The following is a 17829-nucleotide window of genomic DNA, read 5'->3' on the forward strand; positions in this document are numbered from 1 at the left end:
GAGTTCCCGTTTTAAACGTTCTGGATTTCCTTTGTTATTGTCTTGTCATATGCCCAGATTGATCGAACTTTCTTGACATTTGATTTTTGGAGTTTGCATACTGTCATGATTTTTGTCTGTCTTTGAGTCCTTTGATCTTTGAGATCAAATAACCTTTTTGAGTCTGGATGATTCCTACTTGTTCCTTGCCATGTACTGATTAGATATGAATAATTTCCAGGGCAGACTCTTTGTCAAGGAGATAGAAAAGGTTTGACCAATATGCTGTGATGGATAGTTGTTGAAGCTGAAGATCATTCTCTGTTATGATGCAGAATGATCTTGTTGTTGTCTTTTCTTGATCTGCTTGATTCTGATCTTAATTAAATCCACTCAAAAACACATGTTAAATTAACATAACATTTTAGAATCAAAATTAACTTTCTTAATTAACCTTTGTTTATTTTTGTAAAATACATGTTTTTGATGAAGACAAAGACCAAGGAAAGTGATCAAGTTGCAAGCTCAAAAAGAAGTCAAACATCAAAGGCAACTATAGTCAAATATGCTAGAAGTCTTATAATGTAAAGGTACATGATGCAATCTAATATTCGTATATTTCAAATGCACATGAGAACCTTTCATTTTAGCATATGCATTTAAAGTATTTTCAAAAGTCAAAACAACATTAACAAAGTCTTAAAAATCATGTTTTTGACAAAATGCATAAGTGTATTCGAATACAGCATCTTGTATTCGAATACAAAGCAAGTCAGAAGCAAAAGTCTAAAAGTTGTATTCGACTACGACTATGTGTAGTCGAATACAAGCTAAGTCAGTGGCCAAAAATCCTTTTGTGTATTCGACTACAACCATCTGTAATCGAATACAAAGTAAGTCAGTGGCAAATTTTCAATAATCTGTATTCGACTACACACATGTGTATTCGAATACAAAGTATAATTTTTGAATATTTTTGAACGTTAAAAGGATGTGTATTCGACTATACACAAGCTGTAGTCGAATACACCTGGAAACAATGCAATTTTTCAATTCTGAAATGGTTCCAGATCATTGCATTTTTTCATCAAACCTTTTGGATCAATGGCCCCGAATCTGAAGAGATGTTTATGGAGTATAAATACCCCATAACATCAAATCAAACAACAACCAATCCTTGAACCAAACCTTGAACAAACTTTGAACAAACTTTCTAAAAATGTTTTGATTTATTCAAAGTTTCACTTTTATATTTCAAGTACAAATTTTACATTTTCATATCATTGAGAAAAGTTCTCTAGTGTACTTGAAATTATATTGGATTGTTATCATTGTACGTCAATTGTTATATCATATTGATCTAAGTCAAAATCAATATTGCTAAACCATTCAAGTGTTGTAAATTGAGGAAAGTGGTGTTCTTTCTTCAAGTTTTGTAACTAAGATAGTGGTGTGCTATCTTAGGGTGATTGTTAGGAGTTTGTAACAAAGGTCCTAGGGTGGAACTTGTACCTATTCTAACAATAGTGGAAAATCTCTTGTGGTGTGCAAGAGGACTGGATGTACCCTTGGTTATAAGGGGAACCAGGATAAATCTTAACGTGTTCATTTACTTACTGCAAATTTTATTAAGCCTTGTTCTTAAACTCAGAAAATCCAATTACCATATCTCTAAAAACAAAACACCTAATTTATCCCCACTCTTAGGCGTACTTCTATTCTTACAATTTTCATCAAAACTTTAAATATAGAGTTTGTCTTAACACTCACAAACGCTTACTTTTTAAAATTTCTTTGTTTTTTTGTGGCGGTTTAAGCCCTCACAAATTTGTGGCAGACTTTTACGTCACATTTTTGTGAGGGCTTAAGTTTGTGGATGCTTTTCTCCCTTTGTGAGGGCTTAAGTCTGTGGATGTTTTTCTCCCTTTGTGAGGGCTTTTAATCTCCACAAATCCTTGTTTTTCTTGTAGTGACCTTTGTTTAAAAAATGTTTCTAATAAGTGAAATGTTTCCCCTTTCGTGTATGTTATGGCTCCTTTTATTAGTAGGTTGAATTTAGATTGTTGAACTATTTTTTTATGCAGGGATGAATATATCAACTAAACATTCTATATGCAAGTAAATGGAAACATATGCTTATAAATGTATGCACAATTTTCTTCAAAATTTCAATTTATAAGTTTGTTTTAAGTTATTTTCTTTCCCTCTCTATTTTTAACATTTGTAATATTTTATCTAGATTGTGTTTGAAGTGTTGAAGCATCTTTCTAAATTGTATAATGCCTTATTAAAGGCTTCCTTCCTCAAGTGGTTACCTAATTATTGACGGGCAAGGCAAAGAAGTGGCTTTTAAATGTTGAGAATAAGTAATCAAGTGTATTGACACTCTTTATACCTCTAAAACGGTGAACTCTTGATATATATTTGTTAAAACTTTGGTTTTGGTTTTGTAAAAAAAAAAAAACTTAACAAAGTTTTTCCATTAAATTTTTCATTCTTGGTATTTTTTTATTTTCTTTAACTCTTTTCAAATTATTTACAAGAAATAAAAGATTAAATTACACAAATCAAAATAGCATGTTAAAAAGAGTTGTTATTAACTATTTTTTAAAAATCATAGCATTACAATTGAAATGGACATTGCATAAAATATAAAGAAAAATTAAATTACTTTTTACACTCGTTTGTTATTACTAACTCACACTTGAATATCTATAATATTTTTGTAATTGATTTAGTATTATTATTAATAAGTGATTAATTATTTAAAAAAACTATTAAATTTTAATGTTTTTGAAAAAAACATGATTGGAGGTTGTATCCCCCCATCCAACAATTTTGTTTTTAAAAAGCCAAAAAGAATAAGGAGCTCAGAGTTGTATTTGTATTCATCCAATGGTTCAGGATTAGTGATGTAACCCACACCACAAATGTTATCATCATAGCTCACATATATTGCACCAGCCGGGAATAGAACCCGGGTCTGTACCGTGGCAGGGTACTATTCTACCACTAGACCACTGGTGCTTCTTGTTAACCCAATACTGTTATTCGTTAAAGTATAAAACCCTTCAAACTTATTAAAGCTGAACTATTTTGTTTATATGAGTTTAGTTTGATATCTTTTTAATTAATGTATGCAACTAATTGTTATGTCGCAATCGCAAACACAACTTGCTCATACAAAGAGTTGAGAACAAGTTACTCAACATGACGGTGTCTCTGCATTCAAGAAAAATTGTTTGAAACACTATATTTTCAACTATTTTACTGACACTATTTACTCAAGCTTATTAAATTTATTTTATTATTTTAATTGAGATTTGTCGGAGAAACCATGGAGGTCACAAAGCTTAATAAAGAAATTTCTTGTTGTGGAAGTGTTTAGAATGAGCTGCATTGTGTACTTTAATCTAATTTTAATGTAATGTAATTTGGAACCTATATTTTTGTAGTTTGTAAAACACCCTACGACGATTAGTGCTTGTATTAAATTCACAATGAATCCTTGGATTTTGTGAATACATTTAAGGAAGGAAATCCTTTCCTAAGGTTGATAAGTTTAATTCTTAGCTATCTGGTACAATGTCTAGTATTTAGTATTTGGCCACATTTATTTAGTATTTAGCCATATTTATAAGAAAAGAAAGAAAAATACTGTAAAATAGGGAATCAAGTAAGAGATCAAGGCTACAAAAACAGGCATATACCAGTAAATCACGGGCACAATACAACATATTTTCTACTACAAATATTTATTCTCATAATTACATAAAATATGAAAATGTCTATGAATTCCACAATCGATGAATAAGATTAAAATATAAAACAAAGATTTTGGTTCATTTCCATTTATGCTCCTCATTTTTTAGTTCCAATTTTTTTTTTTCAAGTTCTTATATTAATTTCATTTAATAATTTATTAAATATCATAGATCCTTAATAAACTAATTAAAAATTGAGATAGCATAAAACAATTATTTTAATTAATGTTATCCTATTTCTTTCTACTTGACATTTTATCACTTTCTTGTTTCTATTTTTCTTTGCTTTTTCTTGTTACCTTATGTCTTAAGCATGCATTCAAATGACATTGACAAAGGATGCTCATTCTTGTTACCATAGTTTAGTTTCGTTGTTATGTTCTGTCTGCTAGAACATCAAGTTGATCAAAAGGACGCTCATTGATGATAGTCTTATAGACATGCTTATATTTATATTCTAATTTTTCAAAAACACAATAAAAGTTTCTTCATTATGAAGATATAGTGCATTCTCAACAACCTTTCCCTTTATTTGGAATGTTATCAATAGTGGATTATGAAAAATAGCGGATTTAGAATAGTGTCCAATATGTGAAGTTTTTACAGCTTCAAATTAAGCTAGCAACTTGAGGAAGTTGTCCAATATGCTTAAGTTTAGTTTATAGTTACCACTTTGTTTTTATTGATGTAGATGAACTATGGCTTCTAGTATCATTTGGGTTCCCTTTTCCCAATAATTTTGTGTAATTATTTTGGCTTTTACTTCATGATTTCATTTTTGGTTAGTACTATTGCTCATTTGTATAGGGATGTTGTTCCCCAATTACCGAAACTTTTTCCCTTAAATGTATGTTATACCTCCTTTCATGAGTAGGTTGAATTTAGATTGTCAAACTATTTTTTTTATGTAAGGATGAATATAGCAACTAACACATTCTACATTCAAATAAATGAGAATATATGCTTATAAATGTATTCACAATTTTCTTTAAAATTTCAATTTATGAGTTTGTTTTAAGTTATTTTCTTTTCCTTCTATTCTTAACTGTGTAATATTTTTTTCTAGATTGTGTTTGAAGTGTTAAAACATCTTTATAAGTTGTCTAATGCCATATTAAAGGCTTCCTCAAGTGGTTCCTCGATTACTGAATGGCAAGACCAGGGCATTGGCTTTTAAATGTTGGGAGCAAGCCATCAAGTGTATTGACATTCTTTTTCACCTCTAAAACGAGTGAACTCTAGAAATAGTTATAACTATATTTAATGTTATTGATCTCAAACTTCTCTATAAGTATAACTATGTCACATAATTTTTATAAATAGAATATCTATTGAAATTATATTTAGGAGCTTCTTTCTTACTAACTCGCTGTTTTTCTATCATCTTTTATAGAATTTCTATCTCTATTAATTTAAAAGAATTTTTAAAAATAATTTAAATATTTTTCAAAATATGAATTTATTTTATGTTATATTTTAGTATTAGTTGAAAATTAGGTAAGATATTATGTTTTAGTATTAGTTATAAATTAATTAAGAAATAGATATGTAGCTATGGAATCAAAATTTTGAACAAATTTTAGTATGAATTAGTTAGATATTAGCTATGACTTTTTAAGGTTAACTATAAATTAGCTACGAAAATATTATTTTTTAATTTTCCTCTCTTGTATATGCGTTGACAAATTTGGAAACTATGTTGTAGCAAATTTGTAACTATATATTTTTTTTTTCTAGAGATTAACTACTCTTTAGTAACAATACATAACGGGTTTGGTTATTATAAACAACATTAGTAAAAATTGTTCTCCTAGAATAATTTTAAAAACAGTTGTCTATAATACGTTAATGACAACGGTTTTTGTTAGTATTACTTAAAAGTCAGTATAAATAGTTGTCTTAGAAAAATAAATAAAAAATATTTTATTTTATTTTAAATAGCACTTTTGAGATGTGATAAAAGATAAAAATAAAAATAAAAATATTGTTGTGTTTGTATTTGTATTATAACTAAAATAAATTTTTTAGTATGCCACAATGTGTATACTTATTAATTAAAAAACATATAAAAATTAAACAAATATGAAAGTTGAGATATGATTCCCACGTGTATTGTGATGTATGCTTTCTTTTTGAATAGATTGTATTGAATATTATGATAAATCCTTCAAATGTTTCTTTGGTAGTTTAACCAAGCAGCTGGAATCCCCGTTACAACTCTAGTGGATCCATTACCGGCCACCGGAACCCCAGTTACCGGAACTCCATTCACAGCCGATGACATCGAATTCGAACAATAATTATTTTGTGACACTTTTACCCTTATTGAAATATTGACAATCCCATTTCTACTAACTTTATTATCCCACAACCTATAGCTTAAAAATTGCAATTGATTTTCAGGTACATACCCTCCAATAAAATCACTAACGGGTATTCTAGCCATTCCAATACTACTACTACTATTTCCTCTTGTTTTGCATTTTACCTCTATTGTTATGAACCTTGCATGCAATGGCACGTCCATCACCAATTTCTCATTCCATGATGGGTAACTCCCACCTTCTGAATCCACTTTTGTGGTGCTCATTTCGTCGCGGTTACCGTCACATTGGACCGTCACAAATGTGTTTCCTTTTAATGCCTTTTTGTTCTCTTGGAGATTCTCAGAAGATATAATTGTTATCTCTATTGATCGTGACATTTTATATATATAGAATATAGGTATAATGAAATAATAATAAGTAATTATTTTTTTAGTGAACTTAGTGTTAGAGACTAATCTCTTATAAAAATTAATTTAAGTAATATGTGGGTCACAAGATTTTTTAGTGTAAAAAAAACGTGTGTAGGATTAGAAATTGGATGAAAATGGATATTGAAATTTGTGTGTAGAGAAATTGGGGAGTGGAAGGTTGAATGGAAGAGAATGATAGAGAAGATAGCGTTATATATGTGGAGTATTAAGAAACATGAAAGAAAGGAGAGAGAAAGTAAGTGGTTGCTTCTTTTCTATCGTTGAGTAATTGAGCTGAATTTAGAAAGGAAAAAAATAATAATTGAGCCGTAAGAAAATTCGGCGCGTGGTTTTGGACGGAGAAAAGAAAGTGTTTGACAAATCAAAAGGGGGGAAAAGCGTTAAAAAGCCGTTACAATTGACGGCGGTACTTACTTGGAAGTTTCGGGTCTGTTTGGAGGAATTTTCGACATATTGTGAAGCTCAAGATTGGAATTTATTCTTTATTTCATAATTGGCTTAAGAATAAAGAAAAGTTTCTTTTTAAAAAGAAAAATTCCAACAAAGTACTTTAATGGCCTCAAATTAAATTATGTGAATGTGTAAACTTGTTGTCAATGTTTATTGAATTTAACCAACCACATAGTTGTTTAGTAAAAAAAAAAACCAACCACATATAGTTTATGTGTTGTATTTTCTTAGGTGAAGAAATAACGTATGATGTTGGTGAATAGATTTTTAAAAAGACTAACGGCAAAAGTCACGCTTTAAATGTAAACAAAAAATGATATTTTGTAATTATAGAACGGAAAAACTATTTTTTACAATGAAAACCCACCATTTTATTGCAATTATAAAATTATCTTTAAATTGTGATTATATAACAATATCATAAGTTCGTTGATTGTTTATTTTTATTTTTATTGAATCTAGTATTGTTGAATAAAAATTTCTCCTTTTTGTGTTACACGTGTACTACTAATATGTTTTTAATTATAATTATAAGTAATACTTTTTAAGGCAAAAAGTAATACTTTTGAACTTGGATGATTTTGTAATAATAAAAAATGAAGAAGTCTCCTTGCGTTGCTAAGTAAGTTCCTGGAGAGAAAAGTTCAATATTTTGTTTGATTTTGTTGGTTCTTCATTTTATAACAAGAGTAAGTTATTACTTTCTAATTGGATATATGGCAATGTTTAGTCAGCTGCCCTTGTTCCTTGGAAACACAGTGGTTGACTGCTACTTAAGAGACAAATCAGGATTCTTAAAGAGAATTGAAAATACTTAGAAAGTTATTATTTTGAAAATTATAGCTGCAATTTCAAATAAGATTGACAAACTGTAGGTCAACACAAAGTTTGGAGGAATGTTTTAAAAATTGGATTGGGTATTGAAAAACCTACTCATTGGAGTTATGATTTAATTGGTTCAATTACTATTAAATCAAATGACTAATATTGCATGTGTTGTTTTTTAATTTTCATTTTAAGTTTACTTAACATTTCATTTTGTCCTTACTTTGATAGTTATTTTTCTTTTCCAATTTTTCATTGTTTCCTAGACATTTTCCAAAACAAATAACTAATTACTTTTAACCTCTCTCTTATTTTGTTATTTTCCAATCAACCAAATAACATTTAATTCCCTTAAAAAAATAATAAAAATAATTGTATATATACGGGCACTTCAGTCCACTCTTCTATTGGGTCAACTTATTTATGAACAAAACATGTTAAATAATACTGTATTTTTTGTGTAATTTTTATTTTAAATTTTCCTGTTGCTTATGGATAGTTTTTTGTGTGCTCAACGATGGTTACTGTTAAGTGAGAAGTTAGAAAAAACTGTAAGGATATTTTTGGACACTAGTTTTATATAAAATGAAAACTTATAACATTTTTGTCTTTTGTCTAATATATTTTTCAAAATAAAAATATTATTGTACTCTTAATTATTTATTTTTTTATTCCACCTATTTTTTTCTCTACAATTAGTAGTATGAGATAATTAGACAACAATAATTAATACATTTTGAATTTTGCAAACCAAAAATAAAATTAAAAAATCCTATTAAATAATACTTAAAAAAGGAACTAAGAGAGCCTATAAATAAAAAATATAAAATCTTAAAAAAAAAAAAAAAAAAAAAAAAAAAAAAAAAAAAAAAAAAAAAATAAAAAAAAAAAAAAAAAACTTAAAAAAAAAAAAAAAAAAAAATAAAAAAAAAAAAAAAAAACTTAAAAAAAAAAAAAAAAAAAAATAAAAAAAAAAAAAAAAAACTTAAAAAAAAAAAAAAAAAAAAATAAAAAAAAAAAAAAAAAACTTAAAAAAAAAAAAAAAAAAAAATAAAAAAAAAAAAAAAAAACTTAAAAAAAAAAAAAAAAAAAAATAAAAAAAAAAAAAAAAAACTTAAAAAAAAAAAAAAAAAAAAATAAAAAAAAAAAAAAAAAACTTAAAAAAAAAAAAAAAAAAAAATAAAAAAAAAAAAAAAAAACTTAAAAAAAAAAAAAAAAAAAAACAACTATATCGAATTCAACCCTAGTGAAGTTAAAACGGGATTGCATCCATAAAAATACTAGCTGGTTCTTGATTCAACCCGTTGGATTGGCTGGATCAAACATATTTTTAAAACATTGTTTTGGGGAATAAAAAATGAAGAATTGGTTTGGAAAAGAGAATGGTGCATGTTTCAAGGATGTTTCCTACCCATGTTGCATGTGTAGAACAATAAATAAGGTGGAAATGGAACTAGTAGGTAAGGAGACAGAACCTCGATTATAAAATCGTCATACTAGTGACAAATAAATTTAACGCATGGTATGTGACGAAATACTATATACTAATAATAATTATTAAATAAATGTGTTGGTTCAAATGTCAACAATTTTCTTTAAAAAATGTCTCAAATTTGAGCAGAAAAAATAGGTGAGGCAAACGGTTCCTATTTTGACAAAAACAAAATGTGGAAACGCTGTCTTTAGCTTTTCATCAGTTTTGTAAAGTGAGATTCACCTTCTCAAATTTACCTCCCCTTTCTCACCATCAAATCTCTATCAAAACCATGTGATCCCACTTCTATGGTGGCATTTGATATGGACCACTATTAAAGTGGTTCATCATCGTCTAGTTTTTATAACCATTGGATTAAAAGCTTATATAGTATTACTATAGTTCATGTTATACACAATTTTTTCTCTCTTGACTCTTCTTTTTCATCTCTCATTTCCCTCATTTTTCTTCTTCTTTGCTCAAAACCACCACCACCGAATAGCTTTTCCAGCTATCAATAACCACACCACCATTTAACTCATCTCTTCTTCCTCTACAAAACCTATTTTTACCAACAAAGTTTTAAAGTAAAATAAATAGCAAAGTGTGTACTTTGTATGTATGAAAAAGAAAAACAAAGTAGGAAATTGAGAACAAAATTGAAGATCTAACAATAAAATAAGTGAACAATTCTAAATTAATTTGTGAACAATGTAGTGGACTTTTCTGTGCATATACTTGCTTTTCCAATTTTTTTTCAGTTAGATTTTTTGATTGCTCTATGACCTAACAGTTAAGGGGAGAAAAATTGTTGAAGATACTCAGAGTGTGTCACATCGATTTTATATTCAGTGTGTCATTGTAGCCACAGAGTTTTAAAGTAAGGATGATACATGTTTTTTTGAAGTAACGATGATACCTGTTAAGATCAATGAGACTTTAAAACCCATTTTTACCAACATAGTTTTTTTAAAGTTTTAAAGGTGTGTTTTGTGGAGGAAGAAGAGATGAGTTCAATGGTGATGGTGGTGTGGCTATTGGTGGCCGGAAAAGCTCTCCCATGGTGGTGGTGGTTTTGAGCAAAGAAGAAGAAAGAACGAGGGAGATGAGAGATGAAAAAGTAGAGTCAAGAGAGAGAAAATGATTGGGTATAACAAGAACTATAGTAATAAATATAAGCTTGATTAATCCAATGGCTATAAAAAACTAGACTATGATGGACGACTTTAATAGTGGTCCATGTTAAATGCCACTCACTTCTATATCATGAAAATGTTAAAGATTGTTTTCTTAATTTTAGATTTTGAAATATTCCTTTGTGAGGTGAGGTAAATGGTCTTGTTGTGCTTATGAAATGACCATGTGTTAGAAATATACACCAAAAACTATGATTTAGATGAACTTGAGATATAATATTTCTAACAAAAATACATGCCCTTTACTAAAATTTCTAAAAGGGAGCATAACAATTTAAAAGTACAAAACTCTTGATACCTCGCGAAAAGCATTGAGTGATCACTTTACCTCAGTCAAAGTAGTTTTCGCAAATCTTTCATCTAAATGATCTTTAAGAATATTCCTAAGGTACTCCGCTTGTTCGAATTCTCCTTGAAGTTCCTCCCACTGCAGGAAAAGTACACAAACATTCACAATTTTTTCACGAACAAATCAATATTCTTATTAAAGTCCTTAAAATTGTTTAGTTGAGTTAAAAATGTGACTTTTGTTTCCTCTGCTTTAGAAATTAGAAACAGGCAGAGGATACATATGATGTATGATTAGGAGAAAGCCGCCAAATTCTAAGTTTAGGGCATGCTATAAACCCCACCAGTAACATATTGTGATACTGATTACTTACTGCAAGGTCATGTGTTTGTGATGTAAAGCGGAAATATTTTGAAAAAAGTATTCATTTACTGATAGAAACCTGATTCTCTCTAACTCTAAACTCTATTCTAAGACCAAGGATAACCTCTCTAATCTTTCCTTCCAACAATTTATAGTCTACCATCTCATACTTTCTGACTAACTAACTAAATAAGTGGGTTACCTATCAGTTTGACTATGTAAAATTGCACATTATCAGGTGATGGCATTGATCGGATCTTCCAAAATAAAGAACATGAATAGTGACAGGTATAAAATAGAGGCGAAAAGATTTTGATAAAATGTCGCTGCCGAGTGAAACTTGAAAGTCAATCTCTCTAAACAGTAAACACATATGCCAAAAGGCACATAAATTTACAAACTTGCAAGTTCTATAGATTGTATTTGTAATTTTGTATGTGTCCACAATGCACTATCAAATCATGATTTTAAAAGTATCAGGTTATTTAAAGTGGATATGTAAAACTCATAATTATGAAACTGGAGAGTTCACCTCTTGATAGGATAATGATACGAGTCTCCAACCAGCAGCGGTAATGTATCGGCGTTTTAGCATAGTGTGTCCTAAAGGAACACCTATATAACAAGAAAAGACAATAAATGATAAACTGAGTGAATCAATGGAGTTAAGATTCAGCTCAATACAAGAGAACAAAAGGATAAAAATTCAATATATGTAAACAACAGATGCGCACCAGTATTTCTAGAGAAATGAGTTGGACCATCAATCTCCAGAGCAAGCTTTTTACCAACTAGCACAGCATCCAAAGTGTACCCATCCACATCATATTCTTTGATCCATTTGTGGCCAATGCTAACAAGAAGACGTCCGACCTCTTTCTGAAACGACGAAGTTATCTTCTGATTAAACCTTTTAGTTTTTCCAGCACGCAAAACTTTGTCCTCAAGCTCACCGCTTAATGACAACTGAAGGTGCGGAAATTCAAGTTTCAAACACTGGTTTACGAGATGAACCTGAGAAGCAAACATGATATCTCCCCTATACATCTCTGAAACCCTTTGCTCCTCAAAATGGCCAAGAGTTTTCCAGGCATAAGAGAAGAAACTCCTATCCATTTGTCCGAAAACAGCATAGGACCAAGCTATAGGACCAAGCTGATCCCTACTTAAAGCCAGTACAGTTGAGTCCACATTTCTGTCAACAGATTCGACACTGATTTGTTCGTCATTATTGGATGATTTGTCACCGATGAAACCTCTTGGTTGGTTATGATCATCAAAGAGTCTGTCTAAAGAATCAAATATAAGGTCAGCAGGCTCATATAAAGATGCAAAAGCCCACAAAAGCTGTCCAAGTTCTTGCCCACTGAAGGTGTGAATTATTTCTGAGGCTTTTTTCGACAATTCTGAGAAAAGATCGGGTGCAGAGTGATGCATCGAAGCAAAAGCACCGGCAATATTAGCAACGTTTTGAGATTTTAATTCCCCGACTTTGGCCAGTGCAATCTCTGCAATTCTATCCATTTCTGAAAAGTAAAGCAGTTCGCCTCCAACTTTGGACAGCGCCCAAGCTATGTTTGAGATTCCTTGAGCCGAGCATTCAGGTAAGGCTGTCATTGCAATGCCAACAAGCATAGACATCTCTTTTTGTCGAGCAAAAGTTAGTCTTCGAGTTTTCATCATATGAACTTTCTCCATATTTTTAGCAATGCGATGAAGAGCAGTAGCGATATTCAAAGGAGAGAGAGGTGAGGGGCTTAGTCCTTTTGCAACCGCAACAACTGTTTCGTAAGTAACAACTAACACATCCTCTGCAGTCTGCGCTTCGATAATTGCTTTGTTCAAGTTGATTTCTTTTCTATGGTTCGATGGCCCGGAGAATTGAGACAGTCTATTGAAAAATGTTTCCACCTTTTTCTCCTTTTCTGCAAACATTCCTTCGGCTTCGGCCATCAAACTAACTCTCCTTTTCAAATCACCAACATCACCCCGAGATTGCATAGGCTGTGGCTGTCCAAAGTCTTTCTTGGAACTGTAATCAAGTTCATCGATTTTCTTATCTGTTTCCTTCTTGCTTACCAAGTTCTTCTTTGCCTTCTTCTTCTTCTTCTTAACAGTAACCAGATCTTCCATCGCATGACTCATGCCCCTCGATTTAATTGATTTCAGCGCCGCCTCTCTTGCCCTCACACACCAATCCATTCCATTTGGGTCTTCAAGCAACTCCGACTTCTGTTCTTTTTCCCTTTTCTTTGGAGCTCGGTAACCGAATGGATCCAATTCCCTCACAAACTCCGATTCCCAGTCCATATTAAAGTCCTCTCCTTTATCATCACTATCCAGTGCAGAAATTCTAGCTCCTCTGGCACTGGTGACACTCTCTCTATCGAAACACGTGCAATCAATTTTCAAGGTGAAGGAATTATGTTTTCGATTTAAATGCCGAGTTCTCGTGGTAAATGGGAAAGTATAACCAACTCTTGGAGTGAAACCAAAGGGTTTTAAACAACTTTGGTTAAGCAAAGAATTCAATAACACTTCCATACTTTTCAATTCTCCTCAAAGAACACAAATTAACCAAACAGGTTTAAGTTTGACCATGCAAGACGATAAAATCTTTTTATCTTTCCCAGTTCCCTACTTATGAACAGAAAACAATAATTCAAAAGGGGGTTCCTGTAGACAAGAATTGCAATACCTTTCAACATAATTGATATATAATATCAAACAAACAGTACAAAAATCTGTTTACAGTATATCTAAAATTAGTTGCACATAAAATATAGAAATATAAACATCAATTTGGGACAACAAAATTTGGCGACATTTTAAATTATTAGCGTAGTGGTTAACAGTCCAATGAGTGGTTAATGAGCATATATATATATAAGATTGGATAATTTAATCAACCACGAATTTGAATTTATTAACCATCTACTGTACTTTATTAATCACAAACTTAAATGTGATTAATCTTGATTTTAACCATCAATTGAATCTAATGAACCACGAATTTGAACTTATTAACCATGATTTCTAGTGTTCTAACTATATGTAGATTTGAACACTTGAATATATGTTTAATAAGATGTGACGCACCGACGCCTAATATATTTATCAACCAAGTTTAACACTTCATTAAACACACGTATAAATTGCGTTAACTATTTAAAAAGTCGTCGAATTTTGTTATCCTAAATTGTGAGCTCAGTAAACTGTTTCAATTCTAAAACTTAATAAAAAGTTCAGAAATATCAAGGCATGTACATAAAATTCAATTGGGTTTGGGGTTTCTTGAAATCTGAGTGTAAATACACAGCAATTAATGATGATAAATGGTAGTTACTGAAAACAAGTGATAAAATGGATAAACAAAGAGAACCCATTTGCGGATAAGAGAGAAAAAAGGGAGAAAAGGAAACTCACCGGCAAGAAGGAGAGTGGGAGAATTCGCTCCCGCGCAGAAGATTGTGTTTTTGAAGAACTCTGAACTAACAAGTGTTTCCCTTTTCATTCACATTGAAAGTGATAAAATCGTTTTTTTTTGTACAAGTTGGTTTTTTTTTTCTTCACTTAAATTGGTTAATTAAAAGGGTTAATCATCTCTAAATTATTTAGAGATTTTTAAATGGAAAAACCACAATTTTACTATGAAACTATAAGCCTTTGTAATTTAGATATTTGATTTAGTAAAAAAAATTAAATTAACTATCAAATTATTAAAATATTAATCATTTTAGTCTTTAATACTATAACCGTCACAAACTATTTTGACATTAAATTATATTTTTTAGAGATTATTTTGTTGATTCAATAACTAATTTAAATTTTGATTTAGTCATAACAAAAGAGATAATACCGTGCACCTCCAAAGAAATAATGGTTTACTCGTTTTTAAATAGGTCCCTCAATTATAATAGGTTATAATAAAGTCTTTAAGGAGGTCTTAACCTTACATTTTAAGGTTATATGTCTTGTTGCGGATTCAAATTCGAACATTACAGTTGTGTGAGTTAATTATAATAAAATTTACTATCGGGATCTCACAGTTGCGTGAGTTAATTATGATGAAATTTATCATATCTTTTAAGATAAACAAAAAATCTATAAACTTATACTCCCTCAATTTTAGAAATGACAATTATTATCCATGATACATGTTTTTTTTTTCTTTCTCTTTTGTAAAAAAAGATATTAACACACAAAAACATTAATACATTAACACGTAAATTAAATATACAACAAAATTAAATCATAAATAACTATTAATACTTTAATATATAAACAAAGTTCATTACAACATATATTTACTAATTTACTTTTAATTATGGATATCCTGGAGTAACGAGTAATCAAAATATGCGTTTATTTTATATGTGTGTATATGTTAGGCTACCCACCGCATGTCCGTCACATATTTTATTCGTAGATATGTGCAATACAAATTTTTATATTATCCCTACTTTGTTCCATAATATTGAGTCATTTTGTTATTTTACACATTAAAAAAGATAGAATACTACTTGAATTATCCTTATTAGGTATTAGTACTGGTAGATAATATTATTATATATTAGTAGTAAGGGTATTTTAGACAATTATATTCTTATATATATATACTCATTGTAACCCTATTAACTTTAGTTTTGGTTCATTATATGTTATGAAACCCTAGAGTGGTTGTTTCTCTTCTTCCTCTTTCTTCCTCTTTTCATTGTTAACATGGTGTCAAAGAGCTTTGGTTGATTTTGGGATCTACCGTAGAGAAGAGAGAGACTATTTTGATAGGAAAGACAACCACCAAAAGAGAAAAGAGACGAGTAACCCTATTCCCGATTTTGTTAAATCAATCTCAGAAAAACATCGATTGTGCATTCGTTAACTGTTGGATCAGGCTGATTTTTGGACAGCAGGTTCGCAATATTTAGGTCTTCGTCTTCAACAGTCGGATCGGTGAAAAGACGTCTGGAGAGGGAGAAATCGGACTCGCACAACACCAGATTATCCCTAATTTATTTTGTCTCAGTGATTGTATTTGTCGTATTTTCCTGTCATTATTTGTTATGGCTGATGCTAAGGATGACTCTCTTCAAGCACATTGTCCGAAATTGGGGAGAACACATAAGAAGAATTTTAGGGGGTCATCGTCCAAGGTTGTTGCTTCTGCTCCTCCTACCATTGGCTCTAGTTCTGGTTCTGTATACCCATCTGAGATTACTTCTCAAATATCTGATATTGCAGAACAGCTTCAAAAACTTCTTGCCACTCAATCACATGCCATGTCTGCCACCTCTTCTAAAGGTTTGAACTCCTCTAGTATGTCAGGTATATCCCCTTCCATATGAATTCTTGATTCGGGAGCATCTCATCATATGACATACGATGATAAATCTTTTGTGTCTGTGAAACCTGTCTCGTCTGTGTCGGTTATGACTGATGATGGCATCCTATGCCACTAGCAGGCGTTGTTTCTGTCTCCACACCTAACATGTCTCTTTCTGATGTTTATTATATTCCTAATCTTACTTTGAGTCTTGCTTTTGTTAGTCAAATATGTGATCTCGGTTATTCGGTTATGTTTTCTTCCACTTCTTGTTGTGCGCAGGATCCACATTTCGGGAGGCTGATTGGGACAGGTCATAGACAAGGGGGACTTTATGTTTTGGATGACCTGCGACTCCCAGATACTGCAGCCTCCACAACTACTGCTGACTTATTATCTAGTTTTCGCTTGAATTCCTTATCTTCTAGTTTTTGTCTATGGCATTCTCGCCTTGGACATGTTTCTGCTTCTAGATTAAAATATTTGGTTTCTACTGGAACCTTAGAAAAGTTACAAACATGTGATATCTCAGATTGTTGTGGTTGTAAACTTGCCAAACTTTCAGCTTTACCGTTTAGTAAAAGTGTTTTTGTTTCATATACGCCCTTTGATTTAGTTCACTCTGATGTTTGGGGTCCATCACCGGTTCTCACCAAAGGTGGATCTAGATATTATGTTTCGTTTATTGATGATTACACTCGCTATTGTTGGGTTTATCTTATGAAAAATCGGTCTGAATTTTTTGACATTTATCATATGTTTCGTGCAATGGTCAAAACTCAACATAATTTTGTTATAAAGTATTTTCGTTGTGATTTAGGTGGTGAATATACCTCTAATAAATTTTCTGAATTACTTGCTTATGATGGCACCCTCCACCAAACATCTTGTACTGATACTCCTCAACAAAATGGAGTTGTTGAAAGGAAACACCGTCATATTATAGAGACTGCTCGTTCCCTTTTGTTGTCTGCTTCAGTTCCTAGTGAGTTTTGGGGAGAAGCGGTTCTTACTGTTGTTCATGCTATTAATAGAATTTCGTCCTCTATCATATCAGGTTTGTCTCCCTTTGAAAAATTGTATGCTTCTACCCCTGATTATCATTCTTTGAAAGTTTTTGGTTCTACTTGCTTTGTTCTTCGCCCTCAAGTAGAGCGCAGTAAGTTGTCTTCTCGTTCATCATTGTGTGTTTTTCTTGGTTATGGGGATGGTAAAAAAGGTTATCATTGTTATGATCCTCATGTAAGAAAACTTTATGTATCTCGTAATGTTGTTTTTCTTGAGCACATCCCTTTTTACTTTATTTCCTCTTATTCTCAGATTACTAAGAGTTCTGAACTAACCTATATTGATCCGTTTGGTCCTAATGATTATGCTTCCGGTGATTGTAATATTGAGAATTGCGGGA

At 30.9% G+C, this 17829-nt stretch overlaps 2 protein-coding genes across 4 annotated transcripts; both read right to left on the reverse strand.

The window, feature by feature from the left end:
- Positions 1-5713: 5713 nt before the first annotated feature.
- Positions 5714-6677, reverse strand: LOC101502816 (BON1-associated protein 2-like). The gene has a single exon (XM_004510796.4). The coding sequence runs from the start codon at positions 6445-6447 to the stop codon at positions 5911-5913; it is 537 nt and encodes a 178-aa protein (XP_004510853.1). The 5' UTR covers positions 6448-6677; the 3' UTR covers positions 5714-5910.
- Positions 6678-9301: 2624 nt separating this feature from the next.
- On the reverse strand, positions 9302-14671 carry LOC101502508 (RAP domain-containing protein, chloroplastic). 3 transcript variants are annotated; one of them, XM_004510795.4, is made up of 5 exons: positions 14525-14671; positions 11833-13774; positions 11631-11713; positions 10775-10873; positions 9302-9812 (listed from the first exon to the last, which is right to left on the reverse strand). In XM_004510795.4, the coding sequence occupies exons 2-5, from the start codon at positions 13640-13642 to the stop codon at positions 9804-9806; spliced, it is 2001 nt and encodes a 666-aa protein (XP_004510852.2). In that variant the 5' UTR covers positions 13643-13774; positions 14525-14671; the 3' UTR covers positions 9302-9803. The 3 variants fall into 3 exon arrangements, with proteins under 3 accessions (XP_004510852.2, XP_012574191.1, XP_012574190.1); XM_012718737.3 differs by lacking the exon at positions 9302-9812 and having other exon boundaries at positions 10623-10873; positions 11833-13735; positions 14525-14669; XM_012718736.3 differs by lacking the exon at positions 9302-9812 and having other exon boundaries at positions 10623-10873; positions 11833-13738; positions 14525-14652.
- Between the last annotated feature and the right edge of the window lie 3158 nt (positions 14672-17829).

The sequence above is a fragment of the Cicer arietinum genome, chromosome 7 (genome assembly GCF_000331145.2).
Source record: "Cicer arietinum cultivar CDC Frontier isolate Library 1 chromosome 7, Cicar.CDCFrontier_v2.0, whole genome shotgun sequence".
NCBI classification, from domain to species: domain Eukaryota; kingdom Viridiplantae; phylum Streptophyta; class Magnoliopsida; order Fabales; family Fabaceae; genus Cicer; species Cicer arietinum.